This window comes from Myotis yumanensis, unplaced genomic scaffold (genome assembly GCF_028538775.1).
Source record: "Myotis yumanensis isolate MYYU_CA2020_CCGP unplaced genomic scaffold, mMyoYum1.0.hap1 SCAF_10, whole genome shotgun sequence".
Taxonomy (NCBI): Eukaryota; Metazoa; Chordata; class Mammalia; order Chiroptera; family Vespertilionidae; genus Myotis; species Myotis yumanensis.
Genome location: NW_027223761.1, coordinates 20,115,899 through 20,139,823, shown reverse-complemented (window position 1 = coordinate 20,139,823; position 23,925 = coordinate 20,115,899). Strand labels below are relative to the sequence as shown.

Genomic DNA, 23,925 nt, shown 5'->3' with positions numbered 1-23,925 from the left:
TCTCCTTCATGGTCTGATCTGGGGAGCCATGAGAGTGCATTGGAAATCCCATTAACTCCCCTGGTCTTTGGCTACCACCAAATATCCTAAAATGCACCTTAGTTGTCCCAAAGAATTGACAGATCTGGGCTTTAGTTAATCCTGGCATGAGATCAATGAGCCTAAAAACACTATTCTAAATTATGGGCTCTAATGCCCTAACATTAGTACACTAAAGAAAATTTGTGAAATTGTGTTCTACTGATATAACAAATGAACTGTTGCTTTAAAAAACTGAGTAATGAAGACCTACATTCTTTTTTAGGCACCTGTACTGATTACATGGGCTTAAGAATAGAATGAGAGGCATAACAGCAGGTACCAAATTATTACACACACGCGCGCGCACACACAATACACACACACACACACACACACACACACGGTGTATAAGTGTGTATATACATACTGTATATTCTTTGGCCACTGTCTGCTATTTCCAAATCAAAATCTAGACTATAGTGTGGATTTTCTCTTTGTTTAAACATTTCTATCTGAAAAGAAACAACAGCACAGAGTGGGACCCCTCACCTTCACTCTGAATGCTGAGGACAATGCAGACGGAGGTTCCCAGTGTGTAGCAAGTGGAATCCTCTTCAGATCCCTTCAACTCCGCCTCAGATAATGCCATCTCCAAAGCCGGGACTATTAGGGCTTATCACAATGAAACTCCACAGGACTCATGTCCAAGGTTTTCTCTCCTTTCTTCTGTGGGAACAACCTTCACCCTCAGGTGAATGGGAAATCCGGGCTTTGGCCATGAGCTACCTCTAGAATAGGTATGAAGGAGTCGGTGTCTTGGCAAGCGTGATATTGTCATTTACCTCTGCATTTGCAGTTAGAAGAAACTAATATTGGAGTTCCAGGAAAGAGCAGTCAGAAAAACTTTGAAACATCAAGAGAATGAATCGAAAGCAAAACCAAAGCTTTCTTTTATAGCTAGAAAACTCGTGTGGAGGAAACAGTAGGTGTGTGGTTGAACTTCTGAGTCCTCCCTACTGTCACAGCATAACCACCTTGGGGGCCGTGGGGGAACAGTTAGAGTAGTTAACTGTTAAGGCTATTTAGTACACCATAATATTTTCAAAGTCCTGATGGGCCACAGTATTCCAGTCGACTCATTTCCCCATTTTGCAATTACAGTCGCCTAAAGCGGAACTGGTGGCTTTAAGAGAACTATTGATTTTTTTTTTTTTTGTAGTTTCAGCAATTGCTCTTTCACATTGGTTCAGCTTGCACCACACTTGCTGGACGCTGCTTAGGGCTGGCTTGCCGCTGAGTCTGTCTGAACCATGACCAGCTTCAGGGGTGCTGTCCTCTTCTGGGCAGTGGCAGCATGGGCTAAGATGGACAAGCCTCTGGGCGAGGCCAATGAGGCTGGATTTCAAAAATGCAAGAATGCCTTAAACCTACCTGTGCTGGAAGTCTTACCTGGAGGTGGCTGGGATAATTTACGGAATGTGGACATGGGACGGGTGATGGACTTGACTTATACCGGCTGCAGGACCACGGAGGATGGACAGTACATCATCCCTGATGAAATCTTGACCATTCCTCAGAAACAGAGCAACCTGGAGATGAACTCAGAAATCTTGGAGTCCTGGATGAATTACCAGAGCAGCACCTCCTTCTCCATCAACATGGAGCTCTCCCTTTTTTCCAAAGTCAATGGCAAGTTCTCCCCAGAGTTCCAGAGGATGAAGACGCTTCAGGTGAAGGACCAAGCTGTAACCACCCAGGTTCAGGTAAGAAACCTGATCTACACAGTTAAAATCAACCCAGTTTCAGAACTAAACTTGGAGTTTAAGAAGTTGCTCTTGGACATCTGTGACCGTCTGGAGAACAACCAGACACGAATGGCCACCTACTTGGCAGAGCTCCTGGTCCTCAACTATGGCACCCATGTCATCACCAGTGTGGATGCTGGGGCTGCTCTCATTCAGGAAGACCACATCAGATCCTCCTTCCTGCTGGACAGCCAGAGCAGCCGTAGTGCTGTGACTGCATCTGCTGGAGCTGTCTTCCGCAACATCGTGAACTTCAAATTTGAGGAGAACTATACCTCACAGAATGTCTTCACCAAGAGCTACCTCTCAAACCGCACCCACTCCAGGGTGCAGAGCATTGGAGGGGTTCCTTTCTACCCAGGCATCACCCTCCAGACCTGGCAGCAGGGCATCACCAACCACCTGGTGGCCATAGACCGTGCTGGCCTGCCTCTGAATTTCTTCATCAACCCTGACATGCTGCCTGACTTGCCAGGGCCGTTGGTGAAGAAGTTGTCTAAGACGGTGGAATCTGCTGTGAGACGCTACTACACGTTCAACACCTACCCTGGATGCACAGATCTCAACTCGCCTAACTTCAATTTTCAGGCCAACACTGATGATGGCTCTTGTGAAGGGAAAATGACCAACTTCTCCTTTGGTGGGGTTTATCAGGAATGCACTCAGCTGTCAGGAAATGGGGCTGTCCAAGTCTGCCAAAACTTGGAGCAGAAGAATCCACTCACTGGTGATTTCTCCTGCCCCTCTGGCTACTCCCCAATCCACCTCCTGACCCAGATCCACGAGGAGGGCTACAATGGCCTGGAGTGTGTCCGGAAGTGCACCCTCTTGATCTTCTGCAAGACAGTGTGTGAAGATGTGTTCCGAGTGGCAAAGGCCGAATTTAGGGCTTTTTGGTGTGTGGCTAGTGGTGAAGTACCAGAAGACTCAGGACTACTTTTTGGGGGTCTCTTCAGTGCTAAGAGCATTAACCCTCTGACAAATGCACAGTCATGCCCAGCTGGCTATTTTCCACTAAGACTCTTTGAAAGCCTCAAGGTATGTGCCTCTCAGGACTATGAGTTGGGATATAAGTTTTCGGTCCCCTTTGGTGGGTTCTTCAGCTGTGCAGTTGGGAACCCCTTGGTGGATTCTACCAAATCTAGAGACTTAGGGGCACCTGCTCTGAAAAAATGTCCCGGGGGCTTTAGCCAACATCTAGCCCTCATCAGCGATGGGTGCCAAGTATCCTACTGTGTCAAGTCTGGGCTCTTTACAGGAGGGTCTCTGCCCCCTGCCAGGCTCCCACCTTATACCCGGCCACCCCTTATGAGCCAGGCTGCCACCAACACTGTCATCGTGACTAATACTGAGACTTCAAGCTCCTGGATTAAAGACTTCCAGACCAACCAGTGGAGGTTGGGAGAGCCGCTAGAGCTTCGCAGGGCCATGAAGGTCATCCATGGGCATGAGAGTGGTCTGTCGGGGGGAGCAGCTGCTGGGGTTACAGTGGGGGTTACCACCGTCCTGGCAGTTGTTATTGCCCTGGTGACCTATCGCATCCGGAAATACAAGAAGAGGGGATACCAGGCAATTGAGGAAGAGAGGCAGAGTTTGGCTTCTGGCACTGCAGGGAAGGAAGACGCTCCTGACCAAGAGCAGGAGCAGTGTCCAGCCTAAATTTCTCCTGAGAAAATGCTTCATTTGCCGGCAGAGCTTCAAGCATGTCTTTCATTCCTTCTCTCTACATTTCTGCCTTTCTAACTATTAAAGTGGCAAGTGCAACCAAAAGCAGGTATACCTTTGGTCTCTGGGCCAGGAAATTAATAGAGCTACATGGGCGAGTTTGGGGTGAGGATTGGGGAGGAGTTGTGACTTTCTAAGCAAAAGTCATTCTGGGCATTAACACATGAAGGGGTATGTTTTCTCTATGGGCACCATTAATTATTTTCACCTGAATGCATACATGTAAAAAGTAGGGTATAAGGTGGGAGAATGTTGCTATTTGAATTTGGAAATGATGTATTTAATCTGAGGTTGGGCATGGTTTCCAATTCATGAGCTATAAGAATTTCTGTCTTGAAAAAAAAAGAATTCCTGTCTTTAAGTGTTACCCTCCAGCTATCTTGTTTTTAAGAGTTGTCTGGATCTCATGTTCCCGGAGGCTGACAGAGCCTCCAGAGGACACAAGAGTCCTGCTTGGCCACAGCTTTTTAGCTTTGAGGGCTCTGCATTGATGGGCTGTGTCGTCTCCTCTGGGTCATCTCAACATCATCTGAACAGAAACATGTTGCTTATACCAAACCTATGTTTTCCAACTTCCACACAATTTAATACTTACTTAGACCAGATCACCTTTGTACTTTGGACTAGTTCATAAAGTCCTGAGAAAATATTTTAACTTATCAACTTCTATTAGGATGTCAAGGGAGAAGGAATAATATGTAGAAAAGGAGTAAATGAAGAAAGGATAAAAACTGGAAAAGGGTTTGGTACTCAGAGGAAATTGGAACTCTTACCCACAACAACTACCTGGCTTCTTTCTCTTAGCTCCTCATAAACGGAGCAAAGAAAAGAGCGTAGATTTGGGTGGATTAAGTATTGCAGTTTCCTGGTCTATGTTACCAAAGTACAACCCCTTCCTCTTCTATGAATGGCCCTTTTCTTTCCTGACTCCTATCACATGCACCCCCAGCCTCATACATCACATTCCAACAAGAAGTTTGCATTTTTCTGGGGATGGGAGACAAGGAATAAAGCAAAAAGTCAAAGTAAGCCCACAGCTAAGTTTTTCATTCTCCTGAAAACCAAAACAGACTAGACACCGCATATGTACCCTCCTGCCTTTATCTTACCAGAAGCAAGGGGGCCAGCATGATCAAATCCATGCTTTTAAATGAAGCGAAAAAGGCATTCAACAGCATTTGTGACGTATTCCCTTCAGTTCCAGGCTGACCTCCTGGAGGCACCTGACAGGATGCATGCCTGTTACCTGGCACATGAGGCTTTGCCCAGTTTTAGTACCAATCTCACCTAACTGCAATGATCAGGGAGACTCTATCAATCTTCCTCCACCACATTTTAAAAAGTTACATATTTCTCACCAAATCAAACCACTAGTGAGTGATCTTCTGTGGAGGATAGTTTGTCCTCCCCCGGTTCACATTCATAATCAGGAGCTTAGGTTTACAATTGGTCCTTCTTCAGAGGAGCTTGGAGCATCCCAGCCTGTGAGGCCATGAGAGGGAGGACCACCCCTCAACCCCTGCTGTGATGAAGAGAAGTAAGTGACAGAAGTGGAGCCCAGCCAGGGGCACCAATGTCTATAATCCCTTCACTTGACCTCACCTCTTAAGCATTAAAATGTTCCTCTAAACTTTTGGGGGTTTTGTGGGTTAGTTTCAGCCAAACTAGCCACTCTTCTACTGCCTTTCCCAGGAATTCTTTGAAGATGACTGAGTCAGAGAGACAAAATAGAACTGTGGCTTCCAGACTTTCAATGCAATAACTTCCCATGCAAGTGAAAACCTTGGCTAACTTATTTAACTTTTTTCCCCCATCACCATTTATACCCTTATACCCTTTCCCACTTCCCCCATGCAATCATCTCACTGTTGTCATGTCCATGAGTTCTCCCTCTCTTTTTCTTTACAAACTTATATTTCAACTAACAAAATTGCACATAAATAAGCATTGAAATATGTACTTAAGGAACACTCTGTCTGAGTGTTCACCCAGAGGAAATCGGAACTTGGGAGTTCACAGTGTTTTTACCAAGTCAGAGCCCGGAGGGGAGGGTTCCCAGGCCCGCTTTCCTGCTGGTGAGCCCAGGCTGGGGTCTGTGGGAAGGCCAATCCAGATTTCAAGAAAACCACACTTTGTGACCTCTCAGAAATGCAGACAAAGGTGGCTTTGGGGAACAAAGGTGGCTTTACTATTGCATTTTATTTCTGTGTTCTTGTTAATATCATGATGATTCATGCTAAACATTTATTTGAAAAACAACAGACTGTGAACTATTGAAACATACACTCTAGTGTGGTCAGGTAAGGGGAACTGTAAGAAGTGAACATGCATAGTTGTTAAAAAGTTTTTCCCTCGGGTTCATTTATTTCCCCTGTCATGTGGTCTGTTTTCTTTAGAGGAACAAGAAGTCAAGCCAGGTCCCTTGGGCACATGTGTGGTTGGAAAGATGCGTAAAAAATAGAGAAAAGGGACTCCCCCTACTCCACCCAGTAGGAGGGCTTTGTTTATTTACAGGCTCAGGGAGTTACCCCAAATGCCTCACGGATAGGCACCTGATCTATAGAAAGAAGAAGGTTGACAACAATTTGTGGTTGTTTGCCATTTATTGTTCTGCATGTACAGCTCATGAGCACCAGGTGGCGATGTCCTCTCATAGAGCAACACCAACAACTTCAAAACACAGCAGTTACAAAGATTTACATTAGGACAGTCACCTGCCCTCTCCCAGAAACCCACCCCCACTCAATGCCAGTGACCACAGACAAAGAAAGAGTACAGGACCCTTTCTTGTACCACATGGGGCCTTCCCCCAGTCTTCTCATGCACACAACAGTGCAATACCAGAACGAGTACTTTTGACCAAGTCTGAAATCACAGAGGAAAGGGATGAAAACATAAAGGCACACACAACCACATATGCACAATTAATCTTTATGGGATGAGCATCTGACAGGGTTTGTCATCTCTGGAGACTCAGGGAGGGAGGAACTGGGCTGCTGGTGCTAAGACGATGAAAGGAAAGGCATGGAAGTCCCTGCATGGGCCAGGGAGTTCAGCAGGCCTTCCGGTGGGGACACACCTGTTCAAAGTGCTGGATGCCCAGGGCCTCTGCTGGCAGGGTCCTCACTGAACCCGAGACTGTACCTTTTCAAGCCAGCTCCAGAGAAAGGGCAAAGGAATGCTTCCCACCTTGCCTGGCACAGTGTTAGAAAGGAAATGCAAGATTCCTTCTGCCCAGAATGTCCCACAAGAAGATGAGGATGAGGTAGCCCCAACTGAGCATCCTCAGAGAGGAAGAGAAGTGGGGAACAGATAATCAACACCCCAGGGGAAAGGCTTGAAGGTCTGAAGACTTACTCTCAAAGTGGCATTTCCCCTGGCATACATCCTGCGTTGTATGCTCTCTGGATCCCCTTTCCCACCACACTTTCTTTTGCTTGATGCAGAAAATCAGTTTCTCCCCATTGCCCATTGCCAGTTGTCAAAGCATGTCTTCTTTCTTCCCCTTCTCCTACTATACAACCGGGCTTCTATCCACTGACCCTCCATCTGATTCCTCATCACTGTGGGTGACAAGGGTGGAGGCGGAGATGGCAGTGGCCCATTGTAAAGCTCTCTAATGACCTCTCCTATATGGGAGCCTGGCGAGGGCATGGGGGGTGACATTCAACACTGCAGGGGTGTCTCTTGAGTTTGGGTGTTTCCTTCCCAACAGCGGCAGGAAATGACTCTGTGGTGCAGTGAACTCAGGACCAACCCAGTTTGCTGGTGAGATAAATGACTGCTGACTTATGAGAGAAACCAGAACCAAGATGGCAGACACAATTCTCCCCATGAGAACTCCCCCTGCTACAGCCTATGACTGTCCAGACAGCCAGTGGGAAAATGAGGAAAGGCTCAGCACCAGCGTCCCCGGGGAACTGGGTGATACTTAGGTAAATCCACTGGTCACAGCTGCAGGCCTAACAGCAGCAGCTCTGAAAAGCTTGGTTTCTGGTTCTAATTTAAGTACCATTTTTTTGAAGGTTCTTTTGTTTCAAATTTTCTAGCATCAAAAACCTCCCAAATATTATGAAATATATATCCATATATATACGTCAAACCCCCAAAACATGAGGTATATAAATTCAAATTAGTATCCAGAGGAACTTCCCCCAAACATATAGTTCAAAGAACCCACTTTCAAAGGGGAAATTGGGTTTCCCTGCTTGATCCCCCTTCTCTCCTCACTGACCCCCAATTCATTTAATAATGGGAGCAAGCTAAAGGCAAGAGGAATATTGGGGAAGAGATAGATAGGGTCTTGGGACACAACCCATACACAGGTTGGACTAGACCATAAGACGGTGCTAAGCCTGTTACAAATGAGCTAAAGAGGCTCTCTCCATGTTCTAGGTCAATCTGCAATGGATGAGGGAAATGGGGGGCCCAGCACCACCCCTGGGCTCTAATGAACGAATTTGCATGGATACAGATTGAAGCCCTCAGAGAAACAAGGCTACATGGATATTGGCTCAGATCCAATCTTGAAAGAGATTGAAAAAGGGGTCAGTCCAGCCCCCACCTTGCACATCTCCCCAAACACAGTTCTGACTCGATCAGAACCCAAGTTTACTATGTGATGGGTTGGCAAAGGGTGAGAGAAGTCGAGGGGTCACGACTGGGCTGTCTGATCCCCATCAGAATTGGGGTTTGACATCTTGCAAAACAGACCGTGAGAACATGATGGGACTCTCCACCAACCAGGCCCAGTGGTATACATGTGCATGTACACACACACACACACACACACACACACACACACATGCACGCACATACACAGATGGCACAGAGCCCAGCACAGGCTCTACTCACAGTGACTTGATGAAACTCATGGAATCTTTGAGCTGATTTCGGATGAGTTTGGAAGAAGACTATGGACTCCTCTCCCTGAGGACAGTTCAGATGCTAAATGGGATGCAGGCTCTGGTCTGATCAATGAGTGGCTGGAAACACCTTGGGATGCCACCCAGAGAGGACTCCCAGAGCCCATCCACCTGCATGAGAGAAGCAGATGCCTCTTTGGACCGGTCAATGGTGTGAGGAGGAAGGAGGGCCCAGAGAAGCCAAGGACTCTTATGAGAACTGAGTGTGCTCTCAGAGGCCTTTGCCTCCCTGGCCCTGTTGGCAAGAAGCACTTCCTCACTCTACGCCAAGGCATTGATTTCTGATGTCACAGCATTTTAGCGGTTCACCTCTTTGCCCCCCAAACTTGCACAGTGAGAGCTCCTCGCCTCCAGCAGAGGAGAGAAAAGTGGAAACTCCACTTTTGGAAGTGGAAGCAGCAAGAAGCCAGCTGAGGCCATGACCCTCAGGCTTCACGAGGCCAGGATATGGAGTGCCCATGCACTGTCCACACCCTAAGTGTGCTGACCATGCCCCCACTTAGGGGGTGAGGGACGGTGTTCTTGACTACCCAGCACCGAAAACCCCATGGGAACAGACTGGGGATGGTCCTCATCTCATGTCCCTTTTATAATGGATGAGGTTTATGAATAACATTCCCTTACTCAATCTGGCTCCCCCCTGTGGCTGGGAGGGATGGGGAATGGAGACAGGACAGGAGGGGAGATGAGGGAGTCGGGAGGGCACTGCACCAACTTCTACCTTGACTCTCCACACTTCCTACCCTGTGGTCCCCACAGCCCCTCTCCCCCAAAGCCCTTCCTGTTCAGTCCTTCTCCTGGGCAGTGCTGTCCTCAGAAATGCCCTGGGCAGCCAGTTCAGCCAGCACATTATCCAGGTAATTGGCATCTGGGTAGCCATGGCCAGTGAGATTCGAGCCAAACTCTGTCTTGTGGTGAACCTCATTCCAGATGACGGTGTCTGACTCGCCTGTCGTGCTCGAGGTACCAATGGCAAAAATGAGGCGGCGATCCCAGGCCACCAGCAGCAACTTCAGAACCTACAAGAGAAAAGGCAGGAGACCAAAGTCAGACATTTAGTGTTGACCAAAGGCTATCATTTGGATGGTAGAGAGTCCTGCAAAGGGCCCCACCCCTTCCTGCATCATAATGCCCTAAGTCAGCGGTTCTCAACCTGTGGGTCGCGACCCCTTTGGGGGTCGAATGACCCTTTTACAGGGGTCAACTAAGACCATCAGAAAACACATATATAATTACATATTGTTTTTGTGATTAATCACTATGCTTTCATTATGTTCAATTTGTAACAATGAAATTGGGGGTCACCACAACATGAGGAACTGTATTAAAGGGTCGCGGTATAAGGAAGATTGAGAACCACTGCCCTAAGTGAAGGGAAGATTTGGATGTGGATTCAGGGACATGCAGGTAAGTCTTTGCTCTGTCACTGCCTAACTGTGTGACCTTGTACAAGTTAGATCACCTCTCTGAGATTTAATTTCCTTATTTATAGAACGGCAATGGTATGACCTACCTCTAAAGGCTGTGAGTAGTTTAGCAGTTGCTACATGAAAAGTAGCTTAATAGCTGTGTCTGGAACACACTATTCAACAAATATTAGCTACCAATATCACAGCTGCATTTTGAAAGTTAGGACCTAGGAGTTCAAGGAACTTCTTTTTTTTAAAGAAGTATATATATATATATATATATATATATATATATATATATATAGATTGATTTCAGAGAGGAAGGGAGAGGGAGAGAGAGATAGAAACTTCAATGATGAGAGAATATCATTGATTGACTGTGTCTTGCAGGCCCCCTACTGGGGATCAAACCCACAAACCAACCATGTGCCCTTGACTGGAATCTAACCCGGGACTTTCCAGTCTGCAGTCCAATGCTTTATCCACTGAGCCAAACCAGCTAGGGCTCAAGGAACTTCTGATCTGAGACCTTCTGAAGCTGTGCCCGCCACCCTCACCCCACCCCACCCCACCCCCAAGTTTTGCTTGGGTCCGTAACACAGCCGTGAATAACCTGACACCCCCACCTGGATGTGGTATTCATTTACCCACAGCTGAAGTTGTGGAATATTTCTGCAACGACAAGGTCGAAGCGCTTTGACCTCTTCAAGGCCATTTCATATTTATTTGCTCATCTGGTCCTCACACCCACACTTTGAGTGAGGTCTGGCTGGCGCTTAATCGTCTCTATATTACAGGTGAGGCCCAGAGAGGTGTTAGGGCTTGCAGAATGTTCTGATTCAGCTACAATTTAAAAATATGTATCTTTGTTAAGCAAGACAAATGCCTAACACCGTGTCCAGGACCTGATAAAATGCGTTGGGTTAAAAACTGAACGACTGTAAACATGGTATGGGCTGGAGGTGGGGAATCGTAGTAGTAATAGTAGCAGACATTAACACTATGAGCCACTGTTCCCTGCCTCAGAGCACTGCTTCTCAAGCTTTAATGTGCTTTCAGATCACCTGGGATCTTGTTAAAATGAAGCAGGTTCTATGGTTCTGAATTTCAATCAAGTTTTCAGATGTTGGTCCTAGGACATCTGTTAAGCAGCAAAGTCCTAAGGGGAGGATTCTAAAATAGATTAATTATTGCCCCTCCATCTTACAAAAAAATTTCTAATCATATCCATCCTTACCTATGGTTGACTCAACTATGATCTTGTGACCATGTGCATCTGTAGCTAAGAGAGACACAGTTCTCTTTACCTTGGAAGCAAAACTTGGTCCTTAACATAGAAGTAAATAACTTGATACCCGGGTTCTTACTTTTCTCCCTTTCTCACTGTCTGGAAGGTAACAATGTCTCGGGAAACCACGGGCACTGAAGCTCTTCCCAGGATTTGGGTGTTCTGGCCCCTGAAAGTAAAGAAAGAAAACAAAGGGCATTTAAAAAATCAGTATATATATTTCAGAGAGAGGAAGGGAGAGGGAGAGGGAGAGATAGAAACATCAATGATGAGAGAGAGAAACTGATCAGCTGCCTCCTGCACACCCCCTACTGGAGATTGAATCTGAAAGCTGGGCAAGTGCCCCAATCGGGAATCAAGCTGTGACCTCCTGGTTCATAGGTCAATGCTCAACCACTGACCCATACCAGCCAAGCAACAAAGGGCATTTTTCAACATATTTCTGATGAGGAGGTGTAGGTTGGGACTAAAGTAAATAATGAACACAATAATAATGGTCTTAGGGTCTAGACAGAGAACAGACCCCAAAGGCAGCAGGAGTGAAGCCCTGGGCTTGGACCCAAGCTGCAGCCTCCCAGCTGTGTCAGCTAAAGCCCTCTCTTGGGGCGTTGGTTTCCCATCCATTAAACAGGACGGATGTAGAATCTCATCTTGTGTGATTGTTATGAATGCTAAATGAACAGGGTGCCTGCTTGCATACTAAGAACTCAGTACATGTTTAGCATCACATCTATTCTGACTGGTTTTACAAAAGAGGAATACAGTCCTTACAGGAGAAATGACTTCTATAGTGTTAGTGGCTTTGCCAAAACTCAAGCCCAGGATCTCTGAGGCACAATCTGGACTTTTTACCTCCAAACCGCTCAGAACAATACAAGTGCCTCTCAGCTCTGAGCTGCACAATCAGAATGATCTGAATGATTCTTGTGCATTTTCTTCTTTGTCCTCATGGTTGTTTTGTTGTTGTTGTTGTTGTTGTTGTTGTGTGTGTGTGTTTTGGTTGTTTTCTTGTTTAATAATGTGGATTGGGAAATTCATGACTAAACATCTAACATTTCAACTGTTGTCACCCAGTTCCATGAAGCAGTCCCAGGCCACTGGGTGGAAAAGAAACTAAAGTAGAATGTAGTTAGAAACCAGGATGCCCAGTCAGGGTCCACAGGCCCCTTTGAGAAATTCATCAAAAGTGAGGGATTTTTGCCAACATATTTTTTTCATTATATACAAATGTTTGTATATTGTTTCTGATTATCCCAGACTCCTTCAAAATCTGTGAAACCTGTTTTAACATCTCTTCCACATATAATGTAAAACCAATATAATAAAACACTAATATGCAAATTGTCCCCTCCACTGGGAGTTCGGCCAGGGGGTGGGGCCAGCTGGCCAACAACCTGTGGCCCCTTCCCCCAGCTGGCCCCACCCTCAATTCTCCCCCCTCCCCTCCCCCGCCATTGGGGCTGGACAACTACCTGCAGCCTCTCCCCCTGGCTGGCCCGTCTATCAGCCCAACTAGGGCAGGCCAGACCCCACCTGTGCATGAATTCGTGCACTGGGCCTCTAGTATAATATAAAACCAATATAATATTAATAATTCCACGCTTGTCCTGGCTCCCCACACAGATTATCGGTGAATATGTCCTGGTGAATGAATAAACGTGGGTACGTAGGAAACTGCAAGAAATCGCGGAGTCTTCACTTTCTTTTATGATGCACAAGGATGATTCCAAAATGATTTTAAAATTCTGGAATTTAAAATATTTTTAATGGCTTGGTTCAAGAGAACCTATGACTTTGCAAACCGAATGGCATTGTAAGTGTGTCTGGTCTCAGAAAGAGCTACCATGTCCTCTTGGAGATGCAGAACTGCACAGTCCTGAATTTCATATTCACATGAAATCACTCCACATTTGCCACATCCCCATGGCCACACCTGTTTCTGAGCCAGCTTGCCTTACTGAAGGGCCAGTTCCCAGCAGGGCTCTGCCTGCCCCTCTCCTGCCTGGGACAGGTCTGCCCTGCAAAGGCACAGATGCTTGCTGGCGCTGACCCAGCAAGGCTGAGTGCTCCTGGTGCATTGCTAAGTGAAGCAGTCACGACTGGGCTTGAGTTTCTCCCCCAGGGAACTGTTCTCTGCGGTGAAGGCTGAGCTGAAGGTCTCCACCCTTCATGAAATCCCAAGCCTCCCGGGGCTGAGAAAGGGCAATGAAATCATGACCTTAACCAGCGATGCCCCAAATGAAACACTTCCTCATGGCCCTTCAACACCCCAACCTTTTCTCCCCTGGGACTCTATGGTTGCCTCCTACTAAAATCTCTCTTCCCCATTTCTTCATGTCTTTCAGAGCCTACTAGCAACTGCCCTGCTCCAGAAAGTCTCCTCCGACCCTCCCAGTGAGACAGACACGGGCCCTCCTCCTTACCCAGACAAGTGGGATACTCCAATAATGAGGATACTCCCATAAGGTTGGTGACCAGGGATTGGGCACTGCAGTGCTGTGCCCAGCACCACAATATGTACATATAATGATAGCTCCCATCCTCAGAAAACCCCTGCATAATAGGTTCCTGGCTGCACAGATAAGGAAACTGAGCCAGGAAGGTCACGTGTGGTCCGAAGTCCCCAGCTGGCGAGGATCAGCAGCAATTGGAAGCCGCCCACAGCTTTTACTGCTGGTGCATGTCCTCTTTGCTGTGTAGCTTAGTGATGTACAGTTAATTTCCCCCCTGGCTGGTTGGTAGGTCCCTCGAAGAAGTACTATGTTTTTCATTCAGTTCTTTTACAGGCTATCACATCCCGTTGTTTTGTTTCTCCCACGTCATGTCTCACTATTTGGAAGAACCTTGTTTATTTATCTGTTTACTTTATTGTTATCCTTCTCCCACTAGAATGGGGACTTCAGGGGAACAAGGACGGTGTCCATTTTGCTCACCATTGTTTCTCTCGCATCTAGAACATGCCTGGCTCAGAACCCACACTCAAATGTTTGTTAAATGAAAGAAAAAATGGAAAAAGGCAAGGAGGAGAGGGAAGGGGAGGGTGAACTAATAAATATTTACTAACGAAATGAATCCAGTAAGCACCCTAGAGCATTTAGAAAAAGCTTCGATGTGTGACGAAGGAACGCGTCTGTATTGACTGCCAGGAAAATTGTTCAATTTGTTCCTTAGGACCGTCTTTCAAAGAATCAAAAGAGGAAATAAATGCCCACAAAAATCAGAGCCAAGGACTAGCTATCAAATTACAAATGCTAATACCATTTGACAAGGAAATTCCACTTCTAGAAAATTATTCTACAGACATACTCACAGGCATACAAGGTTATTCATTACAGCATTATTTGTTGTAGCAAAAGATTGGACACAATCCATATGCCCATCAAATGGAGACTGTTGAATATGAATTACGGTAGCTTTATACAATGGATTATCACGCAGAGCTGAGAAAGAATGAGGAAGCTCTCTCTATGCGGACAAGGGAAGATATACAGTCTACATTGTTCATTGAATAATGCAGGGCGCAGAACAATATGTCTAATATGTCACACTTTGTGTAAAAATGGGAGGAGTGGATGCAGTCTGCTGCATGTGCACAAAGAATACGGGAAGGAGAGAAAAGGAAGTAGGCACAATGGTGGAGAATGGGGGAGGGGGAGGCCCCATAGATGGGGGATGAGAGTGGAAAGAAGACTTTTCAGGGTATAATAATATTGGTCAGTTTGGGCTGCTCTAACAAAATACCACAAACTCGGTGGCTTTCAAACAACAGAAATTCATTTCTTATAGTCCTGGAGGCTGGAAAGTCCAAGATCAAGGTGCCGGCATACTCAGTGTCTGGTGAGGCTCGACCACATAACTTGTTTCGTTTCACAAGTTCGCAGCTGGAGAAGAACTTGCTCCAGGATGAATTGTACCTGGAGTCTCATCCCTATCTGATTTAGGTGCTATGTAGATGAGACTTTGAATTTAGACTTTAAAGTTGATGCTTGAGTGAGTTAAGACTTTTGAGTTTGTTGGGATGGAATAAATGTATTGAAAAAGGACATGAGTTTGGGAAGGGCAGGGGTGGAATGCTATAGACTGAAAGTTTGTGTCCCCCCCAAAACTGATATGTTGAAACCTAATCCCCAACAAGATGGTATTAGGAGGTGGGGGTTTTTGGTAGCTGATTAGGTTAGGGGGGTGGAACCCTCATGAATGGGATTAGTGCTTTATAAGAGAGACCCCAGAAAGCTCCCTCTCCCCTTCCACTATATGAGGTCACAGTGAGAAAATGGCTGTCTATGAACCAGGAAGCAGGCCCTCAGCAGACATTGAATCTGCTGGCATGTTGACCTTGGACTTCCTAGCCTCAGAAATAAAATATGTTGTTTAAAAGCCATCTAGTCTGTGGTATTTTGTTACTGCAGCCTGAATGGACTAAGACAAACATTTACTTACAAACATTTAAAATGATAACAGTTGATGGCCGAGGATGGGCTCACCTGAATGCCAGGGGGGATGCTGTAGATGATCCGGATGGTTTTGCAGTCTGGGTGGCCAGGCAACGAGTGGGGGATGAGGTGGTACTCCATCTTCCCTGGAGGCTGGGTGCCTGTTTTCACCCCATAAATGGTCTTACAGGTTGGACATTGCAAACTGCCATCCTGAGGAGACAAGGCCAGGACAACCAGACTGGAAGACAGTTTTGGTAATGACCTCCCCACCCAACCCCAAAAGGTACCATAGACCAAGGGCCTGGGGGACAAAATACTCCCAAGTGAGTAACAGACCTTGGTTGTCCTTGGCTCTTAAGGCCATTTTTGCTTTCTCCAAAGTAGCAGGAGGCAAATTCCACCAACAGCCCTGTACCCCATACTAAGGGACATGTAACAGAGACCCTGTCCTTGAGAGGGAGGCCAGGCTTTGCACTGCACCTCAGGGCTCTGTTGGGGGTTCTGTGAGTGTGTGTGTATGTGTGTGTGTGTGTGTGTGTGTGTGTGGAGAGAGAGAGAGTCCAACTGCTGTGATGTAAGGGGTCACTGTTTCACAGCAGGGACTGGTGAGGTGTCATCTGAGGGAAAGAGAACCGGGACAGTAAATTCTATTTCCAGATTCCCAAGAAGAAATGGAATGAGAAGAAGGAAGGAGTGAGTGCACAGGGAGTATGTGTGTAGAAAATGCTGCTACACAGCTGGGACCAAAGCTCTCCAGGACACCTGCGTCTCATTGGGAAGGCAGGAATCCTCTGTGGAGCTACTTAGGGATATTTCCATTCAAGCTCTACTCATTTAAAAGCATAGCTTGTGTTCAGGGCAATTACACCATGTGATCAAGGAACAGGAACTCAATGCTTGGGGCTCGGAAGGGTCCCACTCTCTGCTCTGGCCTTAACCTGCTTCATGACCTGGAGTGAATCACTCCATTTCTCTCTGGGTCCTTTTCGCTCCTCTTTTGTGAGAAGAAACAACAACAACAACAACAACAACACACCCACATGCTTCAAAGTATTAGTGCTAAAAAGAATAAAGAATAGTGTCTAAAGAAATATTTTTAAAGAAGCATGGAAATCAATGGAAAGAGGTACTAGATTAATCTTGAATATAGTCATCAGAAAGGAAGTGTGTTAAGAAATCCCTTTAAACCCAAAACAACCTCTAAAAATGCAGAATCCCAAAGTAACCTTTTACTTTAGGGTCAGGAAAGTGCGCAAGGGTTCCAGATATGCATCACCCATCAGTGACTGAACATACACTTCCTAAGACATTGAGAAAGGTCCCCAGCACTTTGAAAAATCAATCATAGGGTTACATAAAGATGAAGGGAAAAGTTATAGCCATAGTTAAAACAAAGGAGGAATCAATTTGAATCATACTAGTAATAACACCCTATAAACTAGGCATTGTTTTATCTCCATCTTCCAGATGGAAAATGAAACCTCAGAGTTGAAAATCTTGCCCAAGGTCATTCAGCTACTAAGCTAGGGTTCAATCTTGGGTCAGCTGTCTCTCTTGCCTCTACTCTTTCCCACAGCAAGAGAAGCACACAGCTGCCCCCTGAAAGCCAGACATTTTTTGGATGAGTAAGAGGTTGGAGGAGATGTGGGAAATCTCAGATCTGAAGCAATCCAAGCTGGGCCTGGAGAAACAAATACAGCTTGAATTCATGGAAATGGGGGTTAAAGGTTATTCCAGGTATAGGAAAGAACATTGGAAAAGGCAAGGACTTAGAAAAATCTGGGACTTTGTAAGGAGATAGTTATCATCCAAGGACATTCCCAGATTCCCAGAAGCCAGCTTTAACGGAGGGAATACCACACCACCTTCAGTAATGGACAAGACGGGAATCTCAGCCTCTCTGCCTCCAGCAGGGATTGTCCTGGCCGACCTTGGCAACAGTCCATAATGCCTTTGAAGGGCAATCAAGGGTGTTTGAAAATGTTCAAAGAAAGCGAATTATAACTGGAAATCACTAGTCTCAGAGAAGGAAGGATGATCAGGAAACCCATTTATGTCAGTATGAATGAACACTCACCATGGGCCCAGTGCTCTGATGAGAACTTCCTTCTCCTTCATTGATGGGGCTCATTTCACCTAGCAATGGGCCATGACAATGACCACTCCCCTCAAAAACCTCAGGGACAGAAGTCTATACCTCTCAGACCACCACGCCTAGTGTAGAGATTGGGGGGTTGGGTAGCACAGCCCACAGGAAAGGAAAGACAGGTGTTTTGTTTTTAAAAATATATATTTTAAATATATTTCTTTATCGATTTCAGAGAGGAAGGGAGAAGGAGAGAGATAGAAACATCAATGATGACAGAGAATCATTGATTGGCTGCCTCCTGCACACCCCCTACTGGGGATCAAGCCCACAACCCAGGCATGTGCCCTTGGCCAGAATCGAACCTGGGACCCTTCAGTCGGCAGGCTGACGCTCTATCCACTGAGTCAAGCCAGCTAGGGCTTAAAAAATATATTTTAATTGATTTAAAAAGGAAGTGTGGGAGAGAGAGAGAGAGAGAGAGAGAGGGAGAGAGAGAGAAACATCAAAGATGAGAGAATCATTGATTGGCTGCCTCCTTCATGCCTCATACTGGAGATCAAGCCCTAAACCCAAGCATATGCCCTGACCAGGAATCAAACTGTGACCTCCTGGTTCATAGGTTGACACGTAACCACTGAGCCACGCCAGCCAGGCTAAAGACAGGTTTTGCAACATTATAATTTTGTGGAGGATGGATCCTACTGAGAACAGCCAAGATGACCACTCCTGATGCCCGGGGATGTCTTTAAGACTCCCTACATCACCTGGAGCACAACTCCAAGAGAGCCTTCATGCTCTTGCTCCTCCGGGGCCCAGTGCGGGAGGTGGCAGCAGCCCCACAGCCTGGCACTCACCTTGTTGCCATTGTTGTACATGGCAACCAGGCAGTAGATGTGGTAGATGTGGCCGCATCTGGACAGCTTTCCCACCAGGTCAGGCTTGACTGTTGGCTGCGGGCCCTTGTAGCCTGAGGGGGTTGTGAGGCGCTCCATACAGATGGTGCAGTCCTGGGGGTTGCAGGGGACAGAGCAGACAGGCTGTCAAGCCTCTCCCAGCCTGGGAAGTTGAAGCATCCCCACACTGGTTCCCAAATGATCAGGTGAGCTGTCACTGGTCCTCTTCTAGAAAGCCCACAAACTAGGGTATAGGTGCCTTTGGGAATCTAAATATAGTTTTGTCTTGCTTTACACAACTGAAGAATTCCTGAAATAATTCCTGGTGTCAGTACCTGTTAACTTGGAGCTGGCTAACAAAATTACAATCTCCTTGTGAGCTGGGACGATACACTGTCCTTCCTTGGTGTTTTTCCGTGGCTTGTGAAGGAAACTAATGTCTGCTGACAGGCCCATTGATAAGCTTTTTTAAAGCTGAACTAGGGTAAAAGAATTATAATTCTAGTGTACTAGAGGGTCTGCTATTTAAAGAAAGCTATAACAGGGTTTCTCACCCTTGGCACTATTGACATTGGGGGCTGGATAGTCCGTTGCTGCAGGGGTTGTCCTGGGCATTGGAGGGTGTTTAACAGCATCCCTAACCTCTACCCACTAGATACCAGTAGCATCCCCTCTCCCCACTCCCAAAGTTGTGCAAAACCGCCTCTCGTTGAGAACCACTGATCTTCATCCAGCCCATTTTAAAGTCAGTTCCAACTACTCATCATTCTGCTTTTCTTAAATTCAGACTGTCATGTTAAGGTAGTTTAGAATCAATCAGCTCTTTGCTGAATCAGGAGATGAGAGAGATTAAGCTGCAGCTCGGAGCCCAGGTGGGAGTGCATCTGACCGGCTCTGGACCTGTCAGGACTTAGAAAGCAGCTCTTGCCACGTGGTTCGAAAACTCCGGAGGAGGAAATGCTGGTGGGTGATGGAGAAGGTGAGCCCTGCCCGGCCTCCCCTGCACTCACCTCATCTGGCGGGTGCCGGACCTTCTGCAGATACTTCTTCAGCACTTCTTCTGGGGTTTTACCTGTGGGGACAGGATGGTCAGTGCACCACTGAGACTGAGACAAGGGTTCAAATAGCCTCACCAAGCTGGACATACCAGAGGAGAGCCTTACCAGCCAGGCTTACAGCAGGAGAGGAAACGAATTCATTCTGCAATGGGATTTAAGAATTTGAAAGGGAATCAGGGGGCAGAAGAGGCAGAGAGGTGGTCTGAAGAGGTAGGAAGTGGTCCCACCTCCTTTACCTCCTGCATCACTTCCCTGACATCCCCCAGCCTGTTTGCAACAAACCCACTTTTTAGTGAGAAAGACTGAGTGGGTTTCTCTTCCATATAATCAAAGAGCTTGGACCTGCCCAGACAGTGTGATAAGAGCAGAAATAAAAGAACTCTGTACACTGTTACAGGTTGAAAAAAATGAGGTAGAATGTGCCAAGCACTGTCTCGATCTGCAATGTGGCATCAAAGTGATATTATTTCCATGGGAAACCAGGAGGTTGTGACCACAGCTTCAGAACGGTCTTCGCTGGCTGTTGACAGTGCAGTCGCAGCCAGTAGATGTAGCACCGCAGCAGGGAAAGACTGATGCTCTGGGAAGGACCCTGCCAGGTTCAATGATTGTGGAATTTCTTTGGGGACTGGACCCCTTGGAGACAGCCTAGCCTGAAGGCCGGGAATGAGATGATTCGGCCTCACAAGCAGGCAGAGAAGGAAAAAAGGGTCAGTGCCTCCTCTTAACTTCTCTAAGCTTCCGTTTCTCACTTATAAAATGGGGAGGGGCAATAGCATCTACTCCAAGAGCAGTTTTGACAATTAAATGAGCTAATGGACATACAGCCCTTTTAGCACATTGCCAGCTAAGGATCCGATATGTGCTATTAATAATAACAGGAAGAGTGGGAAAGTGCAAATTCCTGTCATTTCCTATCAGATTATGAGCAAAGCAATCGAGTTCATTTAAGCAGAGAAAGTCTGATAGACTAGAAAAGTAGGACAAGGGTTTGAGGAAGTGGACTGGGCAACAGCCCAAAGCTCAATGCCGGCCCTTCCTTTCCACTGTCCTGCTGCATAACATGTTTGCAAGGTTAGGGCTTAAGGGTGACAGTCAACACATTGAGCCACCAATATCAGTGGCCAGAAAGACCAGCCACAGGGCTGAGGCAGGTTCCTTTGGTACCAGGGCAGGCACAGGTATGGACCCCTTAGTTGTGGGATTGTGGGCACGTAGGAAGAAGCTCCTGAATGGGGGTTCAAGTGGCCAGAGTGTCTGGGGGCTTGAGAGGGACACAAAATAGTGACCACTTCCCAACTATCATGGATGCATTCCAAGACATCCTTGTTGGATACTGGTTGTGACTGGTTTCACTCCAAGTAAAGGGGAAAAAAACAGAGGTTCTCTGAGGTCATGACTTGCAAGTGACAAAGTTGGGACTTTAATTTAGTCTATTTTAGTTCCAATTCCAAGGTGGTCTTTCTCTCTAACATATTTCATTTATGTCACACTGGGTGGCAAAGGGGGTGGTGAGTTTCCCCCATGGAACTCATAATCTTTTAAAATAAGTTGTTTCTATAGTTTTAGAAATATAAAAATATGCATTGCTATATTTCTTAAGAAGTCTCCATCTGATCCATACACACTCCACTGTGGTATAATCACCAGAACAGGTTCGAGTTAGGCCTATTTAGCCTATGCAGAAATTAAGGCACAGAGTGGGTAAGCCATGGGGATGACCCTCAGTGGTGGAGGCAGAGCTAGGGCCAGAAGCCATAAGCTAAGGAGGCTGATACCTTTCTTGGCTTGTTTTTTGGTGGTCTTGCGGCTTGTATTGGAAACCCCTGGGATGGATTTTATTTCGCTCTTGCTGACGGGGGGTGGGTGGAGGACCAGCTTTGGTGGCCTGGTGAGACACACAGGCAGCCCCGCTGCACTCATGAGGATCCCAGTGATGCCTGGAAGGGCAGAGCAGGTGTCAGGAAGGACTGGGGAGTTAGCTTCCCAACACCCCCTCAACTCCTCCCTCAGCATTAACCTCCTCTTTTCCTCTCCACAGAGTTCTCATAACTCATATTCTCTACTTACCCTCCACCTTTCCCAGAAACAGATTCGTTCACTCCTCTTCAACAACATGCTTTCCTTTTAGCAATCAGTTCTCCCCAAGTTCTTTCTACTCATCCAACCCAACTCCTACAATCCCCATTTGTTTTAATTAATATCCAAATGCTCTTTTACAAATGCTCACTACCTATTTTGTCACTCATTTTTCTACCTTCAGCAAGACTAGCCCAGGGTTTCTCTTACCTGCCAAGGCAGGATTGACAGGACTGGACCCATTTAGGTTCTTCACTGGGACGGTGGGGACCCTGTGGAAGGAAAAAGCAGACGCATTATGGTTTTAACAAGTGGGACAAAATGAGTCAGTGGTGGGACCTCAGAATTTCCCCCAGTGAAGAGCTTCCCTTTCTTACAGAAACTAATCGTCCCAACTAAAGTGCAACAAGTTCTTAGTGTGACCAGTGGGGAGAGGTCCTCGTCCCAGCCTATTGCTAGTGGGGGTGGATTTCTTGCAATATCCCGAGAAAGAATTTTCCGAGACTCACACAGGAGGATGAGATGTTGTAGAAAGTTTTATTTCCCTGGAGTTTCCAAGGTCCCATTCCCTTCAGTCCAGTCATAGAAGTAGTGTAGCTGGGGCTTCAGCAGAGCTAACATCAAAGCCAGTGTCCAGAGTTTCCTTACCATGTTGGAGCCAAGTCCGGTCCAGCATCAGGCTAGCTTGGCTTAGGTTTCCCGCTTAGTCCATTGTGTGTGGCACCCGCATGGCCAGGGGCCATACAGGTAAATGCAAGGAAGCCAAGAACCAAGAGTCAGGAGCAACAAGAGAGAGAACTCCTTCGTTTAGGGCAGTGGTCGGCAAACTGTGGCTCGCGAGCCACATGCGGCTCTTTGGCCCCTTCAGTGTGGCTCTACCACAAAATACTGACTTCTGCGCATGGGCCACGAAGTTTCAATAGCACTGTAGGTGCATGCCCGCAAGTGGTATTTTGTGGAAGAGCCACACCCAAGGGGCCAAAGAGCCACATGTGGCTCGAGAGCCACAGTTTGCCAACCACTGGTTTAGGGCATTATGTATTCCAAAATTTTTGTGGGCTTGCATTGGCTTCACCCATTCTGGCCAATCCATGGTTCCCCAATTTTGACCTACAGGCAAGTATCTTCCCTAGTCACCCCAATCTTACTGTGTATGCGTCTATCTCCTCTTTGTTGGAACCCTTCCCACAGTAATCTTCAGGGAATGGGCCAGTGGTTCCTTGGGGAGTGCAAAGTTGCAGCTTCCTAGTGAAGCTGCCCATATGACCATGCCTATAATGTCTGGCCTTCCCTTGCTCCTTTTTTATTATTAATTACTAGCTAATTACAAGAGCATCATTAGCACCATAGCCAGAGGTGATATCTTCCAAACTAAGACCATGTCACTCCTCTACTCAGAACCTTAAAACTCAGAATGGCTCTCCTCAGTTAATTCAAAGTCCCAGCAAGGCCTACACAGCCCTGAACGTTCTGTCCATGCTCCTCACCCCAATCCTCCTCTCTCTCTGCTCTCCCTCATACAAATTGCCTCTTTGCCTATTCCTCCTACATGATTGGCACTTCCGGCCTCCGAGCCTTTGCATATGCTGTTCCCTCTGCCTAAAATGCTCTTCCACCAGATACATTCCTGGCTCCCTCCTATAACTCCTTCACTCTTGGCTCACATCTTGCCTTCTCAGTGAGTTTCCTGAGACCATCTTATTTAATACTGCTATCAGCTTATCCATCTCACCCTGGGACCCCCAAACCCTCATGTTACTGCTGTGTTTTTTAATTTTTTCCCCCGTGGAATTAATAATTTTTTAAAATAAGTTGTTTCTTATTATCTCCCCTTCTAGAATCTAAGCTCTACAAGGGCAAATTTCTTTGTCCATTTTGTTCAGAAGCCTGACACTAGTAGGCATTCAATGAACAGTTACTGAAGGAATGAAAGAATAAAGAAACAAGTTCAAACCTTGGTGGACATCAGAGTCACCTAAGAAGCTTTGAAAGAGCCAGAGCCCCAAGCCTGCATTGGGGCACAAGAACTTGCATTTTGACAGGCTTCTGCGGAGAGGATGCAGATGCCACCAATCCCCAGTCCAACATTTGGAAACCATTGCTCTAACAGCTGTTACTTCTCCCACTCTCTGAGAAATATAAATACCAGGCAAAACCTCCTCCTCTCTCTGTTCCTCTCCCAGCAACTCAAGCCAAG

The 23,925-nt window shown here is 46.6% G+C and overlaps 2 protein-coding genes across 3 annotated transcripts in view; one reads left to right on the top strand and one right to left on the bottom strand.

Annotated features, from left to right (window-relative positions):
• The first annotated feature begins 1,183 nt into the window (after nt 1–1,183).
• On the top strand, nt 1,184–3,596 carry MPEG1 (macrophage expressed 1). The gene has a single exon (XM_070428072.1). It carries the CDS (start codon nt 1,332–1,334, stop codon nt 3,483–3,485), a length of 2,154 nt encoding a protein of 717 aa, XP_070284173.1. The 5' UTR covers nt 1,184–1,331; the 3' UTR covers nt 3,486–3,596.
• A 2,548-nt stretch (nt 3,597–6,144) lies between these two features.
• DTX4 (deltex E3 ubiquitin ligase 4) overlaps nt 6,145–23,925 on the bottom strand; it is a 31,873-nt gene continuing 14,092 nt past the window's right edge. Inside the window, exons 3-9 of one of the 2 annotated variants that reach the window (XM_070428073.1) lie at nt 21,939–22,000; nt 21,428–21,589; nt 19,602–19,663; nt 18,553–18,705; nt 15,658–15,819; nt 11,253–11,342; nt 6,145–9,495 (exon numbers count right to left, since the gene is read on the bottom strand). In XM_070428073.1, coding sequence (XP_070284174.1) covers nt 9,262–9,495; nt 11,253–11,342; nt 15,658–15,819; nt 18,553–18,705; nt 19,602–19,663; nt 21,428–21,589; nt 21,939–22,000 — 925 coding nt within the window. In that variant the 3' untranslated portion in view covers nt 6,145–9,261. The remainder of the gene's footprint in view (nt 9,496–11,252; nt 11,343–15,657; nt 15,820–18,552; nt 18,706–19,601; nt 19,664–21,427; nt 21,590–21,938; nt 22,001–23,925) is intronic. The other variant, XM_070428074.1, reaches the window with a different exon arrangement.